Here is a 24,375-nt window from a genome sequence, read left to right on the forward strand (position 1 = left end):
TTTAGAATAATCAGTTGGGGATTCAGAGAAAAAATTAAAAAGGCAAACAATAGAATATTGAAAGGGAATGCTAGTAGATTCTTTGAAAAAGTGAATGACTGATTTGGAATCAGAGAAGCAAATACAGAAGAAAAATTATGTAAATAGACTCAAAGGGAATAAGATGTCAGAAGGGGTGACTGAATGAATGAACAAAAAGTATTTCTTAAGCAGTTACAATAAGAAAAATCACTGAGCCAAACCCTGGGAATACAAATGAAAAATGGGAAATAGTTCATTCTCTTGAGAAACTTATGCTCTAAGTGGACAGAATAAAACATAAAAGAAAGTTTAGTTGTAGGGTAGAAGGGAGGCTCTGATGATTCTGATATTGTTTCTTCTTGATCTATTTTCCAGGTAGGTTGTTTTTCCCATGAGGTATTTTACATTTTCTTCCATTGTTTTCATTCTTTTGATCTTGTTTGATTGATTCTTGTTGTCTCTTAGAGGCATTAACTTCCACTTGCCCAATTCTTTTTATTTATTTTTTATTTATTTTATTTTTTCAGGGGAGAAAGGCAGGGCAATTGGGGTTAAGTGACTTGTCCAAGGTCACACAACTCAAGTAGTCCTCACTCTAGGGCTGGTGCTCTACTCAATATGCCACCTAGCTGCCCCTACTTGCCCAATTCTAACCTTAAGCTGTTGTTTTCCTCAAATAGGTTATGTACTTTGTTTTCATTCGCCCAATTGTACTCTTTAAGGTGTTTTCTTCAGTGGAATTTTGACAAATTTTCTATTTTTTGAATTCTACTTTTTAAAGAAGTTTTCCAAGGTATTACCTCTTTTTTTTCATAATTCTCTTGAGCCTCTCATTTCTTTCCCTCTCTTTTCTTCTACCTCTTTTATATTATTTTTAAGCTCCTTTTTGAGGACTTCCATAAGTTTTTTCTGGTCTTGAGAATGCTTCCCACTTTGCTTTGGGATTTTGTACATTGGTGTTTTGACACTGTTGTCCTCTTCTGAGTTTGTTTCTTGGTCTTCTCTGTCTTTATAACTCCCTATGGTCAGAATATTATTTTTGGTGTTTTTGTTTGCTCATTTTTTAACCCTTCTATTTTCCTTTAAATTTTATCTCTGCTCCCAGGTTGTCAGGGCCTCTGTCTCAGGTTCTTGATCCAGTAGCTACAGATTATGGCTATTTACTTGGTGATGTGCTGATGTTGCCCTAAGACCTATGAGGGACCCTTGTGTCTGGTGCTGTGTTGAGGGAGTGGCTAAGTGCTGCTGTAGGCTGAATGGGTCTGACAGATTACCTTTGCTGAAATGGGATCCTAGTGATGGTGTCTTGTGTGTGCTGAGGCCCATTGTGGTTATTTCTGTGTTTCTCTTGGGCTACAGTGAAGGTCATCAAGATCTGGCTGCTAGAGGGGCCTATTTGGCTTGGGCTGTGCTGCAATGTGTGCCATTGGGAGATCTGGGTCCTAGAGTCTGCCTTTTTTCCCCAGGCTGTGCTGAAGCATGTGGTAGTTCTTGGAGCTATAGTCTACTGGTTTTGCTGGCTATGGTAAGGCGAGTGGGAGGTCCTGCTGCTGGTTTTTGTCTGCTGCACCACACTGAGGCTCAGGATTTCCTGCTGACTGGCTGAGCTAGGACTTGGTGCTGGCTTGGAGGGATGATTCCTCTCCTAGATGGCACTCCCCTTTTCCCTGAGGGAGATGGACCTTTCTTTCCAATCTCCCAAGTCTCTTGGCGTAAAAGACTACTCCACACCAACTTCCTGCTGTTCCAGGATTTGTTTTGGGGTACTATTTTATGATTGTTGGAGGTGAATATGGGACAGCTATAAGGATTTACTGCTCATACCACAGTCTTGACTCCTAGGAGTCCAGCACGTGCTAAGCAGCAGAAAAAGTGATCCACACTTTGTTACATATCCACTTCAAAAGTGGCATTGAGTGCACATCATTGGCACACAAAAAATCATGCATCAGCACTCCATACCACTGTAGTCTCAGTTTGCAGCCTTTTCAAGTTAAAGAATTTATCATCAGTGAGATAGCTGAACTTAATGCTGTATCTGTGCTCAGTGAAGGCATTTGACAATATGGCTTAAAACATCATGCTAAAAAGCAAGAGATTAAGGGTATTGCCTTGTTTCACTAAACTGGTGACTGAGAAAGGATGATACCTTTGTTCATCTATCCAGAACCTGGGTAAGCATGCCATCATGAGATTGACATACAATGCTGATGAACTTCTCCAGAAGCATAGTTTTGCCATAATTTTCCATAAGCCCACTTGATTGACAGTATCTAAGGACTTGGTCAGATCTGTAAACATTGTATACACCCATCTGTTCTGTTTCTGGCATTTCTCCTGGAGTTGTTGGCCAGCAAACAACATATTAACTGCTCCTTCACTCTTTCTGAAGCCACACTGGTTCTCATGCAGATGACCATCTTCCAGTCAAAGGAACAGCATATAAAGGAGGACTCTGGTAAATGTCTTCTCAGAAATGACTAAGAGAGAGACCCCACTGTGACTGTCATAGAACAATCTATTTGCTTTATCTCTATGGAGACAGATAATGGAGGTGTCCTTGACATCCTGGGAGGTCATCTTGCCATATAACCTGGAAAATCTCTTTCACCTTTTGTATGAGCAATGGACCCTCCCCTTTGTAAATCTCAGCTGTAATTGAATCAGCTCCAGCTCCTTTGCCACATAAAATTGCCTAAAGGTATTCAATGTGTCTTCTTCAGTGGGAACTTCAACTAGGGAGGGATTGATTTCAACCTGGGGTAAACAGTCAGTGGCTTCAGTATTGACTGATGAGGGTCTATTGAGAACAGTATGGAAGTGTTCAGCCCACTTCTCTAGGATCATGTCCTTATCACTAATAAATGTGGCTCCATCATCCACTGAGTAGTTGAGATAAACATAGGGCTCTGGCCCATAAATAACCTTCAGGGCATCATAAAGGCAATTTATATTGTTACTATCAGCATAAAACTGAATTTCACCTGCCCTCTTACTGAGTCAAGAATCCTGCATCTCTCTAAGCTTCATTTGCACTTTCCTTTTGATGGAATTAAATGATGCCTTCTTAGAGATGGATGAGCTCTCCTCCTTTTAAATTATATGCAGTTCTCCTTTTAATTTAGCAGCTTCGAAATTTCCCCATCATTTTCATCAAACCAGTCTTGATGTTTGGAAGTGTTTTCACCCAGATGAGGAAATGCAGTGCAACACATCAAATCTCTGAAAGCAGTTTACTCCTTTTCTGCTCCATTATTGTCAATTGTGTATTGAATCAACATTCCCTCCAACTTAGAAACAAACTGAAGCTGCTCAGAGAAGTGGTCTAATCTGTTGACATTGATTCTTCTTGTAGTCATTTTGTGTTAGGGACACTGCTTTTGTTGAATTTGAATAGTTTTCTTGGAGAGGATAAGTCTATGATCAGTACAGCACTTTATACCACGCATTGCCTTCATCAATCTCAAATCCTTTCTGTCTCTTCTTCTTACAATCACATAGTCTATTAAATGCCGATTTTGTGTGAGGACGGGTTTAAAAAGCTTTTAGGTAAATGGAAGATGACAGTATTAGTCATGAGATGCACAAATCTTCAGGAGGGAATGGCCATTGCAGTTGCTGTTTCCAACTCCATTCCTCCCAACAAGTCCCTGCCATTTCTGGTAGACTGAAATTTCTCTAGTGTTTGACTCACCCAGAATTATAATCTTGTTCTCTTTTGACACATTGATGATTAGGGTCTCCAGGTCTTCATAAAATCTTTATATGTCTTCATCAGAGTTATTTGTGGTGGGAGCATAGGCCCTGAGGGTGGTGGTGTGGCATTTTCCTGCAAGGGGTAATCACATTGTCATGATAGTACCATTCACTCCTTTTGGTAGGCATACAAGCTTGTTGACAAGATTAGGTTTGATTGGAAAACCTATACCAGCTTCTTGCTGTTCCCCTGCACTGCATCTATTTTAGAAGAAGTGTACGTTCAGCTCTGATTTCCCTAACCTGGTATTCATTTGCCAGCCTTGTATCACTTAGGGCCTCCATTTGGATGTGATACCTGCTGAATCCTCAACTGTGGGGTAGGATCCTTGCCTGCTGTAGTAATCAGGCCAGAATTGGGTAAGCAGACAATATTAGGGCACCTTTTCTAGACCTTCCATCACACTAGGAGGTATGTAGTGTGATCCTTAAAAGGCTTCTCAGACATCCAGGGAGCTGCTGAATGCCACTGCTGCTTCAAGTGAGAAGATGAGCCTATGGCCTGGGCTGCCTGTATGCAGGGTTGTGACTATCACTCCCAGTTTGTCCACACTTGCTACTTCATCACTTCTCATAGAACTTTGAAAGACATAAAAATGGTAAAATGGTATGGGTCATTTCTTTTGATTTGCGAGTAAATTGAATTTAAATGAGACAGAGTAGCATGAAATCATTGGCCTTACTCTCTCTTCCAAAGTTATTACAGTGTGGTGGCAAGCCTGAGTCAAGATGACTGGAGAAGGCTCGAAATGTAGTGTATGACTTTGGAATCTTCAGTGTCTACCATGAACTAAGTGCTCTACAACATCTGCTTGAGCTTCTGTGTTGGCCATTCAAACAAATTATTCTCAACTGCCCATTCTACCACGTGCTTGGAGTACACACCTTCTTAACTCACTGACAAGTTTGAGACCTCTCAGTCACTCTCAACTTTATTTAGCCTATCTGCTGAAATGTTTTACCAGGATGTGGCCACTGCACATGCAACAGCTTCTTGGAGCCACAGGTGAGAGTTAGGTAGATCAGGTAGACAGCAAAGATGGAAAGCAGCCCTGTAAAGGCTTGGCTGTCCTCACACCAGAGATAGTAGCTTTCCCTGAACACACCCAGCTGCCCACTATCTAGAGTTTTAGGAATTAGATGATTTACTCAGGGTCACACATATCAACATATGGATTATAGATAAAAATGAAATCAATTAAGGATGATAAAGATGACAAAAGTTAGTATTGGAAAGGAAGGTAGATAAACACATATCCACCTTTAGTGGGGCTACAAATCTAACCAAACTTTTAGAAATCAATTGAGAATTTTCTTTTTTGTAGATGAAGCTTTGTTTACTTTTGTGTATACCACATCATATAACAAAGTATCCTTTATCATGTTCCACAAGAGCACACTTGTCTTTCTTGATTTTCTAACCTTGCTTTTCCCACTGAATTATAAAATAGGAGTATAATTGTTAATTTTTGTTTTATGTCTCTGTAAAATACACTCAGCAATCCACAAATTTTTCTCATTTCTTGTTCCTTCAGTTTTATGTAAGCATAAAACGCTCCATGTTGGAACTGCCTGTTGAACGTCAGTCCATTCAGTTTTATTTTATGTTCATAAAATACATCTTCCAATGACTTTGCTTCAGGGACATCACCAAGAGATTTAAAGAAGGGCTAGTACTATGTATAATTTTCAGCCCCTTCTTCATCTGCTCACAATCTTCTTGTGTCAGCAGGTACAATCCTTCTGGATACAGTTTATCACAGGTTGGCTACAGCGTCTTCTTTGCTCAACTCCATGCCAAAGGAATTAAGTACGATGATAAAAGTACATCTGTAAGCCTCAAACTCAAGAATAAGGCACATTATTTCTGCTGTGATATCACCATGTTCTCTGCAGAATTTGTACAAAGCCTCAAGGTATGACTTGTAGAGTTTATTATGCATTATTTCAATATTCACTTCACTAACGTTATTTTCAGCCCTGCAGTCTTGAACAAAAGGAGCCAAAGCTGTTTCAACCAGAACAGCATCTAGTAGACCTGAGAGTGTCTCTACAATGTTGACACCTTCCATTTCCATAAAACTGCCTACGGGGTGACACTTCTTAAGAATTTCCTTGACAGATTTCTTTTGTAGCAAACTATTGATTGGCAGAATCACATTATTAATCAAATACCTGCATGTCATATAAGTTGTTTCCAAAGTGCTCAAAACCCGCACATGTTTTTCCCCTCATTTTGTTGTCAATGGCAGAATCTGGGAGTGGGAGAATTTCTTCATTCAAAAAAGTTGCCATACTCTGTAGTCTGACTGTGAATTTTCAGGTCTTCCAGAGTTTCACCCTGAACCAAGTTATTGTAGTCTTGTTGGGTCAGGATGTAGGCTTTATGCCCTTGGATCAGATGATCCTCCAGGGATCCATAGTCTGCATTCAAATAAAACTCAGAGAGCTGGAGGATGGAGAACATGACTGAGTTGATTAAAGCAGAAGCAGACCTCTAGCCCTTTTTCATCAATTGATGAAATTTCATCAAATTCAAAATTATCAATTGATAATTTTCAAGAAAAACCACTAGACTGTGTGTAACTTTTAATGCTGAGAGATATTAAGGGGCATATGCCTCAAACACATAAATTACAGAAATGAAGGTACCATACATATGAAAATATTCATAGCAACTCTTTTTATCACATCAGAAGTAAAATTGGTGAACAACAGTAACATTAGTGTAAGAAAATATATTTTACTCCCAGATCAAATGCCAAATGCCAAAGTAGATGAGAGTAAGAGAGCAGAGAAGACAAAGTGAACAAGGTGGAACACACCACTTTCTTCTTTTTTTATTTTCCTTAAGAGCTTATCTTTTTGTGTTGTTATTCCTTTATTCTTTAAATTATTTAAAATTCTACACACTTTTAGTAGGAACCTGGTCACTAAATATTTTGAGCTCCAATGATTTAGAAAAATATACTATTTTCCCCAGTTTGGTCACCTTTGGTTTTGCAACATTGCCTTCAGTGCTTAATCTGAAACTACAATCTTGTTACATGATTTATGGGAGTTAAAGGAACCTCCCTGTCTCTGAACTTGACAAATATATCCTCAAAATAAACAAGAAAAATGTTAAAGAGATGAACAAAATTTTAGAAAAGATAGATATGGTAGACCTCTGGAGAAAATTGAATGGGGACAGATAGGAATTTACCTTTTTCTTAGTGGTAGATAGCACATACACAAAACCTGACCATGTACTGGGGCATAAAAACCTTACCATCCAGTCCAGAAATGCGGATATATTAAATGCATCATTTTCAGATAATCATGCAATAAAAATCATATGTAACAAAGAGCCATGAAAAGCTAAACTAAAAAGTAATTGTAAACTAAATAATCCAATCCTAAAGAATGAGTGGGTCAAATAACAAATGATAGAAAGAATAAATAACTTCTTTCAAGAGAATGACAATAATGAGACAGCATACCAAAACTTATGGGATGCAGAAAAATTGCTTCTTAGGGGAAGTTTTATATCTCTGAATGCTTACATGAATAAAATAGAGAAAGAGGAGATCAATGAAGTGGGCATGCCACTGCAAAAGCTAGAAAAAGAACAAATTACAAATCCCTAGTTAAATACCAAATTAGAAACACTGAAAACTACAGGAGAGATATTCAGATTTAAATTAAGAAAACTACTGAACTGATAAATAAAACTGAGAGTTAGTCTTATGAAAAAAAAATAGGTAAAGTTTTGGTTCATTTGATTAAAAAGAAAAAGAAAACCAAAGTACCAGTATCAAAAATAAAAACGGTGAATTCACCTCCAATGAAGGGGAAATTAAAACAGTAATTACGAATTATTTTGCCTAATTGTATGCCCATAAGTTTGACAATCTTAGTGAAATAGATGAATACTTACAAAAATATAAATTGCACAGATAAACAGAAGAGGAAGCAAAATACTTAAATAACCCCACGTCAGAAAAACAAATTGAAGAAGACATGGATGATCACTCTACGAAAAAATCTCCAGGGCCAGATAGGTTTACAAGTGAACTCTATGAACCATTTAAAGAACAATTAATTTCAATACCATATTATTTGGGAAAATTGGCAAAGAAGGAGTCCTACCAATTTCGTTTTGCAATACAAATATGGTACTGATACCTAAATTGGGAAGAGCCAAAACAGAGAAAGAACATTATAGACCAATTCCCCTAATGGAAAAAGATGCAAAAATTTTTAAATAAAGTATTAGCAAACAGATTAGAGCAACTTATGAGAATAATACACTTGGATCAGGTAGGATTCATACCATGAATGCAGGGCTGGTTCAATATTAGTAAAACTATTACCAGAACTGATCGTATTAACAATAAAACTAACAGAAACCCTATAATTATCTCAATAGATGCAGAAAAAAAAAACTTTTGACAATATACAACACTGTTCCTATTAAAAACACTAGAAAGCATAGGAGTAAATGGAGTCTTCCTTAAAATGATAAGAAGCATCCACCTAAAACAATCAGCAAGCATTGTATGTAAGGGAGATAAGCTGTATGTGCTTCCATTAAGATCAGAGGTGGCAATCAAAATGGGCTCTTAGTACTCAGTTCAACCAAGTGCCCTTGAAGAGTTTGGCCTTTGTTTCCTTGATTACATTGGAAGTCCTTGGTGACTTCCTTGCCTCAGGGGAGGGCCTAGTTTACATGGGTTTGAGTGGCATGTTTGTGACATCAGAGGCTTTTAGACCACATGACTTTAAGTCCCTTCTTTGTGACAATTTCAAGTCACATGGGTGAGTTGCATGTCCCTCAATTTGGGCAGGTAATCATCAGATTGACTCAGTAGACATGTATTTTTTCTTGTAATAGAGACTCTCAAACAGGAACAATTAAGTAATCCACCAGCACTTATTGAAAGCCTTCTATGTGCCAGGCACTCTTGTAAGTGTTGTAGATAGAAACTCAATAAATGAAATTATTCCAGATTTTTGGGAGCATGTAGTCTAAGCATTTTTTAAGTGTCTACCATGTTCCAGACACTGAAGTAAGCACTGGGAATAAAAAGGAAAGCAAACATAATGCTGGCTCTTGAGGACTTTGTAGTCTAATTAGAGAAACTACTTGCAAACAACTGATACGCAAGCTCCTAGCTCTGTGACCCTAGACAAGTCATGGAAATTCTACATGTCCCAGTTTCTTCAACAATAAAATAAAATCCACAAAGATGACCCCTAAAATAGTAAGTATTTCAAAATACATTGTATCTAGATTAAATTTAAGATTTATTTAATCAGAGGATATTATTACCTAGCATTGCACCTGACACATAAGTAGGTGTTCAGTAATAATTTATTGATTGATTGAGGAGAGGTTTTAATAGAGAGCAATAGAGTATGAATAAGTTCTCCTGGGAGAATAGCCTTCTCTGGTTTAATGAATTAATAGCATAAAATTAATTGCGCTAGCGGCCATGAGACTATTTAATTAATTGGGACACATTTTCATCTGGTTCAGGCCAACTACAGAGTGTTGTGGGCCACACACAGCCTGTGGCTTGGATTTTGACACTTCTGCCTTAGTGTATCATCACCAATAGAGTCAGATACAGTGCCGTATGCATACTTTGCCCGACCTAGACACCAACAGTGTGAAAACATTAGATTTTGGTTTCTTACCTACTATAGTGACTTAGAAAGTAGTTTCATGATTGGCTTGAAGGAACTCTTCTCTTTGTATCATGGCCACCAAATGGCCAAAATTTTAAGAGAAGGGGGGCAGCAGGTGAGGAGGAATGAGTGAATCGTGCTCTCATCAGATTTGACCTGAGGAGGGAATACCATACATACTCAATTATGTATCTTACCCCACAGGAAAGAAGGAGAAAGAAGATAAAAAAGGGGGGATGATAGAAGGGAGAGCAGATGGGGGAGGAGGTAATCAAAAGCAAACACTTTTTGAAAAAAATAGAAGAGAAAGTGAAACATCTTATAAGAAAAGCAACAGATTTGGAGAATAGATCAAGAAGAGAAAATATAAAAATAATTGGAGTAATTCAAAGTTATGATCAAAAACAGAATCTTGATACAATAATACAAGAAATAATTAAAGAAAATTGCCTGAAGCATTAGAACAAAGCAGGAAGTAGATATAGAAACAATGTATCAAACACCACTTAGAGGAGATCTTATGAGGAAAACTCATAGGAATATCATAGTCCAATTCCAAAACCCCCAGCTCAAGGATAAAATATTAAAAGCATCAAAATTAAAACAATTTAAATGTGACGGTGCCACAATTAGAATTACACAAGACCTAGCAGCTGAGACATCAAAGGATCTCAGCTCTTGGAACACAATATATAGAAGAGCAAAAGACCTGGGGTTCCAGCCGAAAATATCATGCCATTCAAATTTCAGTAGTATCTTGAAGGAAAAAAAAATGGACATTTGAAAAACCCTCAGACTTTCAAGACTTTTTTTTAAAAAGAATCCCCAAATTGATAGAAGATTCCACACCCAAGAACCAAGAGAAACATAAGGTACATACCAAAGTCTGACTATAAGGGATTCATAAGAACAGACTGCTTACCTTTTATATAGCATAAAATGTAAAATGCATGTCTAACATTCATATTAATAATTATGGAGCTCATAAGAAAGAGGGGGATAAACCTGATTATGATATGAATTTAAAAAGTAAAACCACTTAGAAACAACTAAAAACAGTAACTGTTTTATGCAAACGAGGTGCAAGTAGAAGAAAGGATACAAAAGATTTTGATGGGGCAGGAGGGCTGGTAGTTCTGGTAACCTACTTTCATTGGGATTGGGTTTAATAGGGAACAATACATATATATTTAGAAGAGTATAGAAGTCTTCTAAATTTAGAAGAAATGAAATGGTAGGGGTATAGTGAGTGGGGAGAGGAAAAGGGAGGGCTTAGGACAAGGGAGGGATTTTTAGAAGGGAGAATGAGGGAATAGATAAAGGGATTTTAGATCAATGGGAATGGGAGGATAGGGGAGGGATCCTTAGAAGAGGGAGGGCAAGTAATAGGAGGGCTGGGTGGTTGATGGAGTAGGGGGTTAGGCAAGTAATAGGAAGGTGATGTAGCAGGTATATGTAAATTAGAGGAGCAGGAGGGATAGGAAACAAAAGATATGTACAAATATAAAAACCCAACAAAGAGCAGGAGTAGAGTATGTTTGGGAAATTATATGTCTATATATGCATGTATATATGAATAAGTGTATGTATATATCTGTATATGTATGTATATATCAAGAAACCTATTTAAGTTATATTATAGCTTTCTGGGGGGATAGGGAGGGGAAAAAGAACAAAGTTTAAAAGTGCACAGCAGAGAACCAAAGAAAACACAAGGAAGCAAAGAAAAGTTGGGCAATTCTCAACACAAAGCATACTATTTATCATACAGGCTTTCTTGAAATGAAAATTTATTTTTACCTATTTTGAATCCTCTCCTATGTTCTTCTATGCACATGACATGTTTTTTTTTCTTTCTTACTTCATATTTAATTTTTAATATTTAAGTTTATGATATGTTCTTGTTTCTTTTCTCTATTTTGCATTTGTGTTCTGGTAAAATAAACTAAAAAGCTGTCAAAAAATTGAAATTTTGATTTAATGAAGGTATCAAAGGATCTTAACACTAAAATTAAGTGCCATGAGATAATGATTTATTTACCAATTCTTCTTTTAAACATAAATAAATGTAATGCAGCTTAACTTTGTAGATCCGTAAAGGATTGAATAATGAATAAAAGCTGAAAAAGAAAAATCTACAGGGAATCAATATAAATATATGATATAAAATTGAAGTATAAAATACTTGGATTAAAGGCCACAATATTGTCAACAACATTCCTGAGTGCCAAACTAATCAGATTAAAATGTGATTAGAAAATATTCAACAAAGCCAATAAAAATGTAAAAAAAAAATGTTAACATGAGATTTTCTAATTCAACATACAGTCCACAGCATCCTCATCTGTAGTTTAATGGTATGTATTTCAATTTGAATTTGACAACACTGATGTAAAAAGCCAGCCCCACAATATATTAGTCAAATATCCACCAAATTTGAGAGATAGAAGGAATACGTAAAGCCATATATTTCAACCCAGGCCCTTTTATGATGTCCCTAAGGCATTAGGTGTCTTTAAAACTCCTAAAAAGTGGACTCATCACTTTTCCACATAAAAGCCTTCCTCTATTTGAAGCCAGCTTTCATTATGTTCTTAGTTTGCTCTTTACCAGGCTAAACAACTCATATTCATATGACTTGGGATTAACATTTCTTCTCACTCTATTTGGTATCCTCTGGATTTGTTGCAACTTGTCCATGAGCTTAGTATGGGGTGTTAAGGGAGAAATAAATAGTACCACTGGTGTGAGGGTTTGTTGAGCCCATTTCTGGGCTGCTCATCTACCTTTGCTGTCTACTTGTTACTCAACTTTAAGCTTTGGCTCCAAGAAGTTGCAGCATATACAGTGGCCACACCATGGTGAAACCATCTGTTTAAATGGGGCAAACTAGGTTGATGACAAGCAACAGACCTTAAATACAACGAGGAGTTAGGAGACTGTCTAAGCATGTGGAGATTTTCCCCAGAAGAATGGATAAATAAGAACAATTTGTTCCAATGGTCATGAAGGCAGTTGAAGCAGGCAGTGTGAAGAGCTTAGAGCTTGGTCAGATAACAAAGAAGATACCAAGGTCATCCATCATGACTTTTGTCTTGCCACTGGACTTCTATGACTCTGGAAGAGAGAGTATAGCTGAAGATCATGTGCAACTCTGTCTCACTGAAATCTGATTCATGAGCAAGTGAAGACGTCATTCCATGATGAAGAATGAAATAAAAGACCCCAAGAAATTGACATTACATGCTAATATATTTAATTATTAATAATTTATGAGATTATTTTGTTCCACCAATCAATAATTTCATGAAAAAAATTTCATGAAACACATATCAATTATGGTATTTTGCTCTATTTGGTAGAGTTGTTCATGACAAATATAGGGACTGGGATGGACATTTAATTTTATTGGTTAATAGAACTACAGTTTAAGAAAATTCCCCCTACCACTGCTAGTCAGCCCCTTCTCTATCACTCATATTGTTAATGAGTATCCTAGAAAACTGACAGTAAAATGAGTTACCCAGAGTCATCTGTATCACCATATGGATTCTATACAGAACATGAAACTAGTTAAGGTTGATAAACATTGGAAAAAGTCAATGTTGGAAAGGCTGCAGGGGGAATAGACAAGTAGACCCATCTTTGGTGGGTCTACAAATCTAACCACCCCTTTGGAAATCAGTTTAAAATTTTCAAGAAAAATCACTGGATTGCGTGTAACTTTTAATGCTGAGAGACCTTAAAGGGCATATACCTCAAACACATCAACTACAGAAATGATGGTAACATAGATATTAGAGAATTCATAGCAACTCTTTTTGTCATAACAAAAACAAAATGGGAGAACAACTCTTGTGTTAATATAAGAAAACATGTTTTACTCTAAGATCAAATGGCAAATATCAAAGAAGATGAGAGTAAGAGACCAGACAACACAAAGTGAACCGAGTGGAACACACCACTTTCCTCTCTGTAGAAGGATGCTGAGCTATGAGTTTCAGACATTTCTCTAATCTGTCAGATGTCATTACTATGGGTAGGTTTCCTTAACTACTATCTCTCTTGTAAAGAAAGGTCAAAATGTGATGAGGATTCCTTGGAACTGAATATGATACAAAAAGTAAAATGTATTTTAAAACATTTTACACAAAATTTGTGAAGCTCTCTTGCCTATATGTCAGTCAAAGCCATAACCATAGCCACAGTATATCTGTATCAACTGAGCTAATAAGCCAAACAACTCCTCAGGATGCTCAGATCTCTTCTCTTCTCCCTTTTCAAGAATGGGTGAAGGGTAATTATTTGATTCTTTTGTGAGAACTTGAGAGATAATGAATCCTACAGCCATAATACATTTTCACATGCATGTAATTAGTTAATTCTTCTTCACTTCCAAACCAGTACTCTTGAGAGGACTTTATTTGGCACCTTTTCTTTTCCTACCCAGAGACAATTACCTCAGTGAAATTATCTTTACCTCTCAGTATTAGGCTGAAGAGCAGGTGCAATGTCTCCAAGGGGATGCGAGCAATATCTAGCTAAAATGAAATTGGCCTATGGGGCCATCCTATCAAACATGCTGTCCAACTTTAGCAAAAACATAATGGGGAACATGATTCCTAACCAAGGAGAATAGAATTACAATGGCCAAAAGAAAAGGGAATCTTCAAAATGTTCTGCCAATCCAGTCTGTGCTGGGGGGATTCTGAAGGTCTTTTCCATGGCATAGGAATTCAGTGATACCATCTTTGAGCAGTTCAGATTAGAGAAGATAACAGCAAGGAGACTTGTTGCCTTATTCAGGTAAGATATAGTGAGTTTGAATTAAATGCTATTTCCCATTATCCCCTTTTATTTGTTGGTTCCTCCCTCCCTCTTCCCTGTCTCCATTGCTTTTTTTTTCTTTTTTTTTCTTTATCTCCCTTCCTTTTATTTCTTTGTCCATCTTTTTTCTTTCTTTTCCCTTTTTTCTTTCATCCTGCTTCCTCTCTCCTTCCTTCTTTCCTTCCTTTCTTCCTTCCTTCTTTCCTTCCTTCCTTCCTTCCTTCCTTCTTTCCTTCGTCCCTTACTTCCTTCTTTTTTCTTTCTTTCTTTCTTTCTTTCATTCTTCCTTATTTCTCTCTCTTTCTTTACCTCTTTTCCTGTATATAATTTTTTGTAAACATTTTCCTACTTTTATTCCTCCTTGGTAAAGAGAAGTCACATCTTAGGAAAAGGAAATATAAATAGAACCATGGTTAGAATTTAAAATGATTCAATCTGTAGAATAGCAAAAAAAAAAAAGTCAAACATCTCCATTCAGAGTAGATACATAGGGACAGTTCATATACAATTTATTGGGTGGTTGTGTGGGTTCTATCATAGATGTAGAACTAGATTGGATAGTAGTAGGCCATTCAATCCAATTATTTCATTTTAGAGATGAAAAAATGACACGCTGAAAAAAGGTGACTTGTTCAAGGTTGCACAGTTAGAAGTGCTTTATCTCAAATGTAAACCAAGTATCTTTCCCTACACATAGTAAAAATCATCATTTTTCTCCATAGATAGTAAGAAAATTTCCATCATTCAAGCAAGTAGTCACTTGGGTACAAATATTTGTTTCAGTCACCTCTGGCAGATATTACTTATGCCAGCAAGGCTAAAGAGCAGTAAGTGTAAGCAGGAAAATGATACTCTTTTGTAGGTGCCAACATTTTCAATGTTCACTATTTCAAGTGCAAGAAAATGTTGAACACAGACATGTGCAACTTTTAGAAAGAGCTGAATACCAAACTTTAAATGGAAACAGAGAAGTTAAGAGAAACCTAGAAACTTTGGCTTTTTCTCACTTGAAAGTGATTTCTTCTGCCTTGAAACCCAGAGAGCTTCCATCTCTCTAAAACACTCTAAATACTTGTGAATTTCATATTTTTTATCCTATTTCTAGCTCTAAAACTACCTCCTCTTTTCCACTCATTCAACTGGTTCCCAGGTTGCTGATATTGGACCCCTCCCTGACCCTGCCCAGCCATAGAGCTCACCACATAACTGATTGAAACTGCAACAGGTGGGTCCACACATATAACATTTTAAAACAAAACTCAGTCTTTATTGTTCATTCTTTTGAAATAATCATAAAATTCATATAAAATCAACTCCATTTAGCAATGTGATAAAATAGGAAACAGGAATTCCCACACTCTTCCCTAATTGCTTCTTACTATATTATTGGCAATGATAGCCTCATATACAGGGCTGAAAACCTCCTTTGCTCAATCCAGGTGCCAATACTTGGAAGACATTCAACTTTAGGTTTTCTCATATGACAAGTATTTGGAAAGTAGTTTTTTCTTGGACACGCAGGAACTTTTTTCTCTGTGCTGTGGTACCTTGTTGCTACAAACCTGGAAAACTTACATCTGAGGTCTCTGATACATCATTTTACATTTAAATGGTACCTTTCTTCCTGTTTATATCACATTGAATGATTACAATTTCCTTCACTATTACCCCTATGACTATTCATTTCTAGAACAGATTTTAAAAAATATAGTCCTTCAGTGGGAAAACATAGGGACCATTTTGGGGGGAGCGCTGAACTGGTCGAACCATTATGGAAAGCAACTTAGAGCAATGCCCAACAAGCATTTGCTTTATGAATAATACCCTTTGACTCAATTATATTACATACTCCAAAGTGAGTAAGAAAGAGGGAAAGGACCTATATGTATAAACATATTTGAATAAACTCTTGAGGCAATGAATTGGAAACTGAGGTGATGAGCTTCAATTGGGGAACGGCTAAACAAATTATGGTCAGGAATATTGAAATGAAGGGGATACTTTCAGAAAAAAAAAAACTTTTGGAAGATCTGTGTAAAATGGTGCAAAATGAAGTAAGCAGAAACAAGAAAATAACTAATATCATAACAATATTGTAAAGATAATCAGCTTTGAAAGACAGTAATTCTAATCAATGTTATGAAAAACCACAATTAAAAAGGACTCATGATGAAACATGAAACATTTGCTTCCAGATAGAGAGGTTATGGACTCAGGGCACAGATCAAAGCATATTTCTTTCCCTTCCCTTTCCTTCCATTCCCTTCCCTTCCTCCTTTCTTTCTTACTTGATTCCTCTCCTCCCATCCTAATCCCTCTCTCCCCTCACCCCTGCCTCCTTCCTCTCTTCCTCTCTCCCTTCCCTCCCTCCTTCCTTCTTTCTTTCCTTCCTTCCTTCCTCCTTTCCTTCTTCCTTCCTTCTTTCCTTCCATCCTTCTTTCCTCCTTTTTTCTTCCTTTCCTTTTTTTCTCCTTCCTTCATTCCTCCTTTTCTACCTTCTTTTTTCCCCTTTATTTCTTTCACTCCATCTTTCTTTCTTTCTTTCTTCCATCTTTCTTTCCTTCCTTCTTTCATTCCTTCCTTTATTTCTTTCTCTAATAGCTAATATGATCATTTTAAAGTGACTATACATATGTATAATAGGTTTTATTTTTGTCATGTTAATGGATGAGGTAGGAGGAGCAAAATAGGATAGAAATTTTAAAAATGAAAATAAAAATTATATATATGCATATATGCGATCACATATACCTATATGTGCATGTATTTATGTATTAAATGCAATCAAAATGTAGCTCCTGTATCAAGACCTACTTGCAATCGCTTTAAAGATGTTATCTTGGACAATTAATTGCCAAGAAATATCTGTCTACCAATTGTGCCAAAATCCTGGATCTTTAACCTTGAAATATTTCTTTAGGAAAGTAGCGGACACAAAAGAAAAGGGATGGAGTATCAACAGTGTGCATCCTTGGATGCCATTCCATATGAGACAAGAGCTGGGGGGTGGTAGGGCACTCATTTTGCTTGTCTTATGCCTCTGAATGGAAGAAAATTGAAGTAATAAGACCAGGAGAGCCAGTGGCCAGCTATAGTGACAGTTAGGTGAAGTAAGACTATTCAGAGGAGCAGAGGGAATAGCAGGCCAGGTCAGCAGACTTCCCCATCCTCCTGTGATTAGATAGGGAAAATATATTGTTGTATATGTCTTCTATTCACCAGAAATTTCTTTTTTCAGTCAGTGTTAGAGCATGTAGAGGGAAATGGTAGAAGGAAATATTATAGTCCCTGTCTCCACTGCCAGCAAAAGCCATGAACAGTTTTGAAATTATGCACTTTTAAATTTCTGACTTTCTCTTCTATATTGTTTATGGATATTCATAAAGATGAGATGTACATGGGAAAGGAATATAAAGATAAGATAAGGCCATATCTCAGAGGTCTTTAAAAAACGAAGACCATAATTTTCATTGGTGGCTTCCTATCTAAGTCAGATTATCAGTGCTGATATATTCACTCATAGATAATCAATAAATTACATGAAAAGGAAATCAATCTAGGGTTATTAGGAATAATACTTTGCTTCCTTAAGCATTTATTCTTTAACAGATGGAATTCCCAAGTAGGGAAATGTCTTTTACCAGCACAGTTCTGCACTTGTCATGTAACTGTTAGAGAGTTTTTCCTTGAGCGGTAACCTGACTTGCCCAGAGTTACATAGCCAGTATATGACAGGGACCATGTCTTAAACACTAATGATAAAAATGAAATAGTCTCTTCTACACACAGTATGGCCTTAATGATCGCTGACTGATGGACTCTTTCATTTTCTTTGACTCCCTAGGTCACTCACAGCAGTCTGAAAATGTCTAACTTCACCACCACTGTGACTGAATTTCTCCTTATGGAGTTTTCTGATGCCCGTGAGCTGCAGATCCTGTATTCTTTGCTTTTCTTTCTCATTTATTCAGGAGGCTTGATGGGGAATGTCCTCATTGTCATTGTCACCACCTTTGACAAGAGACTCCACACCCCCATGTACTTTTTCCTTAGGAATCTGTCCATTGTAGATGCCTGCTTCATATCGATAACAATTCCCCAGGCATCTATTAACTCTCTGGTGAACAACAGAGCTATCTCAGTTACTGGATGTGCAGCTCAGATATTCCTCTTGACCTTCATGGCATATGTTGAAATTACCTTGCTCACTGTCATGGCCCGAGATCGCTATGTTGCCATATGCCAACCACTTCTCTATACAGTGGTCATGAATCCTAGAGTCTGTATGCAGATGACCTTAACATGCTTGTTCACTGGCCTTTTGTATGCAGGGTTTCATACTGGTTATACATTTCGATTGTCTTTCTGCCAATCCAATGTGATCCACCAGTTCTTCTGTGATATGCCCTCTCTACTCAAGATCTCTTGCTCAGAGACATTCAGCAATACATTATCTTTGCTTGCTTCTGCTTTGGTGATTGGGGGTGGCTGCTTTACCTTCATCGCTGCATCTTATGTTAGCATATTTTCCACTGTGCTCAAATTTCCAGTGAAAGAAGACCAAAGAAAAGCCTTCTCTACTTGTGTCCCCCACATCATTGTGGTTTCCTTGTTCCTTATTTCATCCTTTTATGTATACTTACAACCTCCTTCAGATTTTGGGTCCCTTAAAGATATAATCATTTCAGTATTCTATTCCATAATTCCTCCTTTTCTGAACCCTATTATATATAGTCTACGGAATAAGCAGATAAAAGAAGCTTTACGAATAGTAATGAAGAGAAAACTTTCTTTAAAGGAATAAAACATAAATTGTAATTCTTTCCCAATGTTGTGGAACCCAATTTACCTACAAATGAAAAATCCCATTAAAACATGTTTTTGTTGGTGAATTTTTCAGTTCAAGAGATGCTATTTGTATGTTGATGGGTACAAATCACTGGTATAAATGAATAAAAGGTCTGTAGAATTTATGTTGATATTATTGATTTCAGTAGCATTTTTTTAGGATTTTGAGGCATATTCAGAATTCAAAATATTGTAATTCCCTTAGCCCAAGGTCTTTAGAAGCACTGCTTATGGAAATATAAGTGACATAAGATTCAGAAGGGTTTTTTTCCAATTCAAATTCACACAGATAATTCTGGTCCCTTACAGAAAACAGAATTCATCTCAACCTAAGTGTTCTAGGTGTATCCCTAAAAATACATGCTAGATTTATTAGGCTTAAAAAGAAAACAAGATTCATGGAATAGAGATCCATTGCTGGATATATCCTCTTTGTTCTTCTTTGCATATGGAATTGTGCTTATTTAACCTTCTCTCCACTCACATGGCCATTTACTTAGTTCATACATTACTCTAAACTTCTGAGTTATTTTAATTTTCTCATAATTTGTTTTTAGGATTCACAGATTTCTTCCTGTATAATTCAAACTCTTTTCTTTACATAGTTGTCAAATTATTTGTATATCTATATCTATACATATATGTATGTATGTGTGTATATATACATGCACACATATGTGTGTATATTATATAATATACACAGAAAGCTCTAATAGCTCCCTGTTGCCTCTGGGATTAAATGAAAACTAAAATATGCAGAAATTAGTGTCTTTCACAATGTGGTTCCCACCTACCTTTCAAGACTAGATGAGAAATAAAAAGTAGAAGAACAATCACATGGTTATACGAGCAACAAAATAATTAATCATTTTTAAAAAAAGTAAAAGATAGATGTTAAATTAGTAAGTAGTAGATTAAGACAGCAGAATATAAATGTAAGAAATTGAATATATAGGGGAAATCTTATTAGGTTCTGTGAAAAAGTGAATGACTATAGTCAAATTCTGCAACCCCCAGCTCAAGGATAAAATATTACAAGCAACAAAGATAAACTATTAAAATATGATGGTGCCACAATTAGAATCACACAGGACCTAGCAGCAGAGACATTAAAAGACCCTAAGTCTGGAACACTACATATTGAAGAGCAAAGACTTGTGGCTCCAGCCAAAAATATCATGCCCTGCAAAGTTAAGTATTATAATGAATAAAAATGGACATTTGATAAACTATGAGACATTCTAGACTTTGTTAAAAATATCCTGAACTTAGTAGAAGATTTGATGTACAAGAACCAAGAGAAACATAAGGTACATACTAAAGACTCATTGTAAGGGATTCAATAAGAACAGACCATTTACATTTTTTACATATGTAAAATGTAATTCTAAGGTTCTTATTAATAATTTGATAGCTCATAAGAAAGACTGGAGAAAACCTGAGTATGATATGAATTTAAAAAGTGAAACCATTTAGGAACAGGTAAAAAGAGTATTTTATACCAATGAGGTGCAAGAGGAAGAATTGTTATAGAGGAATTATATGGGGGAAGAGGGCTGGCACTTCTGCTAACCTACTTTTTACAGGAATGGATTTAAGAAGGAACAATACACGTACGTATTTTTAAGAGTATAAACATCTTCTAAATCCAAAATAAATAAAATGTTGGGGCATAGGAATGGGGGAGAGGACAATGGAGGGATCTTTAGAGGAGAGGGTGACAGAATAGGTTAAAGGGGGTATAGGTGGCTGTTTAGATTTATGGGAATATGTGGATAGGAAAAGAGTCCTTGGAGGGGAGTAGGCAATTAACGAACAAAGATGAAGAGTAGAATGTATTTGGGAAAGTATAGATCGATGTATGTATTTATATATGTGTATATCTATCTATCTATCTCTATATCTATATCTATATCTATCTATCTATCTATCTATATCTATATCTATATATTATATTGCTATAGAGAAACACATCCAAAATTAATTGTAGCCTTCTGGGTTTGGGGTGAGGGAAAAAAAGAACAAAGTAAAAAGTGCGCATAAAGAGAGCAAAAAGAAACTTAGAAGGAAGCAAAGAAAAGATGGATAATTCTCAACACAAAATGTATTATTTATCATACACGCTTTATTGAAACAAAAATTTGTTGTCACATATTTTGAATCCTCTCATGTTTTGCTATGGACATGGCATGCTTTTTTCTTTATTGCCTCTTATTTAATTTCCAACATTTAAATTTATGATATGTTTTTGTTTCTTTTCTCTATTCTGTATTTGGGTTCTTATGCTTGAATCTAAAATTAAAAAAAAAGAAAAAGGGAATGACTGATTTGAATAAAGTAAGGAAATACAGAAGAAAAATCATGTAAATAAAATAAAAAGGAATAAGATGCCAGAAGGAGTGACTGAATGAATGAACAAAATATGTATCTTAAGTAGTTACAAATAAGCCAAACACTGAGCTAAGTCCTGGGGATATAAATAGAAAAATGGATTTATACTTGAAGTGGAGGGAATAAAATATATAAGGAAGTTTAGCTATAGGGTAGAGGGGATGCTCAGATGTCCTAAATTTTCATTGTGTATATGGGAAGACCATCTTTAGGTTATATCAATAAATCAGATGACATTGTTAAGGGTCTAGAAGGTGAAATTGCAGGGTATTAAATCACAACTTCTGGTGTTCAAATATGGTACTTAATGATACAAAACTGGTGACTTTTACCTCATTCAAGCAATATGAACAACTTTTTATTGTTTTTGGTTAGCTGTTTTTCAGTTGTGTCTGACTTTTTGTGCCCTTTTTAGAGCTTTCAAGGCAAAGATACTGGAGTGGTTTGCCATTTCCTTTTCCAGGTCATTTTACAGATGGAGAAACTGAGGCAAGCAGGGTTAAGTGACTTTCCCAATGTCACACAGCTGGCATCTGAGGCCAGATTTGAACTCAGGAAAAGCAGTGTTCTTGACTCTAGGCCCAGAACTGTATTTAATGGACCACTTAGTTACACCCATATGAACAGTAACCCAGTCCAAATGAAATTTAGGTTTCCTAGGGTGAGAAAAAGAGAATAGTCGTGGAGACAAGCTGTAGTTGGTGTTTGTTCTTTATCCCTTTGATCTCCAAGAGCACCAATGTCATCATGACTTGCACATGAATTGGATTTAAGTGAGGCAGAGCTGTGCAAAATCATCAGCTTCACTCTCCTCCAGTCATTGGAGTCCATTGGCAAGGCAAAAGTCAAGATGATGGGTGATGGCCCAGTCAAGGGTAGTAATAAAGATCATATGTGTGTTCACAAGTCTTCCTCCCACAACACGGACATCTCAGATAGGTTTTGAGTGATTCAAAGCTGGGGGTGATACCAGGAAGAAGGCAAGAGAGAAACATTTGTAGGAAGTGGTACACCTTTTTAGTTATTCCTGGCCATCCTAGATGGCTTCTCACTATCCCTGGTCCAGGTGAGGATGTGAATAAAGAAGGTAATGTGGGCAAAGTGTTCCCACTTATAACCATTCAAAGAAGCTGAATTTGACTAAAGTATATAGAAAGATCATCTATGATTTATTTGTCTTCCAAGGGGGAAAATAATGAAATAAAAGACTTTAATAAGACACTTCAGGAAAAAAAATAGTGGAAAATTGCCAGAACTATTCAAATAACAGAAAAAAAAACAGAAAACAAGAGACTACATAGGGCAGTCTCACCCCAGCCCTGGTACTCTGTGCACTGTGCCACCCTAACTGCCCTAACTTAGGACTATACATAGAAATAGCTAAATATTTTTAAAAGCAAAGGAGATTGCTTTCTATGCCCAAAATGACATATCCTTCTAAGTTGAGCTTAAGTTCAAATATTCAGAAAATATGATATCACTAATTCAGAAATTTCATGGAACAATACTTATTGTAGCCCATCAAAGCCAGATGATCTGATGAAGTTTTTGTCCAGGTCCCACAATTTGCTGAACGAGGGCCACTTAATGTACTAGAGGTCTTTTGCTGTCTCAGAAGTAAATGCAGAATCCAGGATGAGGGTCTGCTGAAGTAGACATGGGGCATGTGGGTAACAACCAGCTCCAGGTTCTCAGAAGTCCTTTTTGACCCCTGTTTGGTTGCTTGAGATGTTCCCCTTATGCTTAGTGTAACTTCTTTGCTGTGATTCTTGTGACTACATGACGCTTTATCTGATCTACCTGTGATTGTTCAATGCAGACACCATTATTATCTGATCAGGGGGAAATACTCATATACCCATAGAAATAGGAGAAGTCCAAAATTCTCCTGACTCCTTTGAAAACACAAAGTTTTCCCCCATTCAAAAGGGAGGAGGGAAGGAGACCCAGACCAAGTCCAAAATCAAGGAATCACTTACTTTACTCCACTGCTCCCTTCTCCCCCTCCCCCAACAAACAGTTCCTCCTCAGGGTTTTTCATGCAATAACATGCTCACTCCAATTTTTGTAACCATCTGATTCTAAACTGTGATACTCTAAAGTCTGATATTTTACACACAATTGTTAGAATGTGAACAAATTTTCTTAGGACATCTCACTACCATTCTTGTGCAATGTCCATTCCAGTTTCACCTTTAGCCTACTGCCCAGACTGTCCAGGTTTCACAGGGATCCAACAATGAGGTCAGCACAACTTGTTGTTCGTGACAAAAATATGGATTAAGAAGGGACCTTTGATTTCATTGCTTAAAGGAACTCTAGTGTAAAGAAATTTCCACACCAGTACTAATCCTCTCATTCTCTACCACATACTCTTTTTGGAAAGTAATATTTTTCAAATTATACATAAAACAATTTTAACATTCATTTTAATGAAATTTTGAGTTCCAAAATTTTCTTTCTCCCTCCCTCCCCTTCCATCTACTTCTATCCCCTCCCCTCCCATCCCTTCTTCCTTAAATGGTAAGCAATTTGATTTAGGTTATATATGTGCAATCATGTAAAACATATTTCCATAGTAGTCATGTTGTGAGAGAAGAAACAGACCAAAAGAGAAGGGGAATGATGAAAAAAGTGAAAATAGTATTCTTTGATCTACATTCAGAGTCCATCAGTTTTTCCTCTGAATGTGGATGGCATTTTCCATCATGAGACCTGGAATATGCTGGTTTTGATGCCTATACTAAGGCAAGTGGGACGTCCTGCTTTTGGCATTTGCCTACTCCACACACTGGGGCTTAGGATATTCCATTGGCTTACTGAGGTAGAACTTGTTGTTGTCTTGCTGGGATGCTTCCT

The 24,375-nt window shown here is 36.6% G+C and overlaps 1 protein-coding gene and 1 pseudogene across 1 annotated transcript; one reads left to right on the plus strand and one right to left on the minus strand.

The window, feature by feature from the left end:
- Positions 1–5,217: 5,217 nt before the first annotated feature.
- On the minus strand, positions 5,218–6,244 carry LOC118836210 (annotated as a pseudogene).
- A 10,209-nt stretch (positions 6,245–16,453) lies between these two features.
- On the plus strand, positions 16,454–19,081 carry LOC118839814 (olfactory receptor 14C36-like). The gene is made up of 2 exons (XM_036747328.1): positions 16,454–16,480; positions 18,122–19,081. The coding sequence occupies exons 1-2, from the start codon at positions 16,454–16,456 to the stop codon at positions 19,079–19,081; spliced, it is 987 nt and encodes a 328-aa protein (XP_036603223.1).
- The last annotated feature ends 5,294 nt before the right edge of the window (positions 19,082–24,375 follow it).

This window comes from Trichosurus vulpecula, chromosome 2 (genome assembly GCF_011100635.1).
Source record: "Trichosurus vulpecula isolate mTriVul1 chromosome 2, mTriVul1.pri, whole genome shotgun sequence".
NCBI classification, from domain to species: domain Eukaryota; kingdom Metazoa; phylum Chordata; class Mammalia; order Diprotodontia; family Phalangeridae; genus Trichosurus; species Trichosurus vulpecula.

What these genes read in the sequence shown, in the direction of transcription:
- LOC118839814 (XM_036747328.1), top strand. Translation starts at nt 16,454, where the DNA reads ATGAAACATTTGCTTCCAGATAGAGAG. An exon ending in ATTTGCTTCCAGATAGAGAG is followed by an intron (nt 16,481 to 18,121) that starts GTTATGGACTCA and finishes TTGACTCCCTAG; the next exon opens with GTCACTCACAGCAGTCTGAA.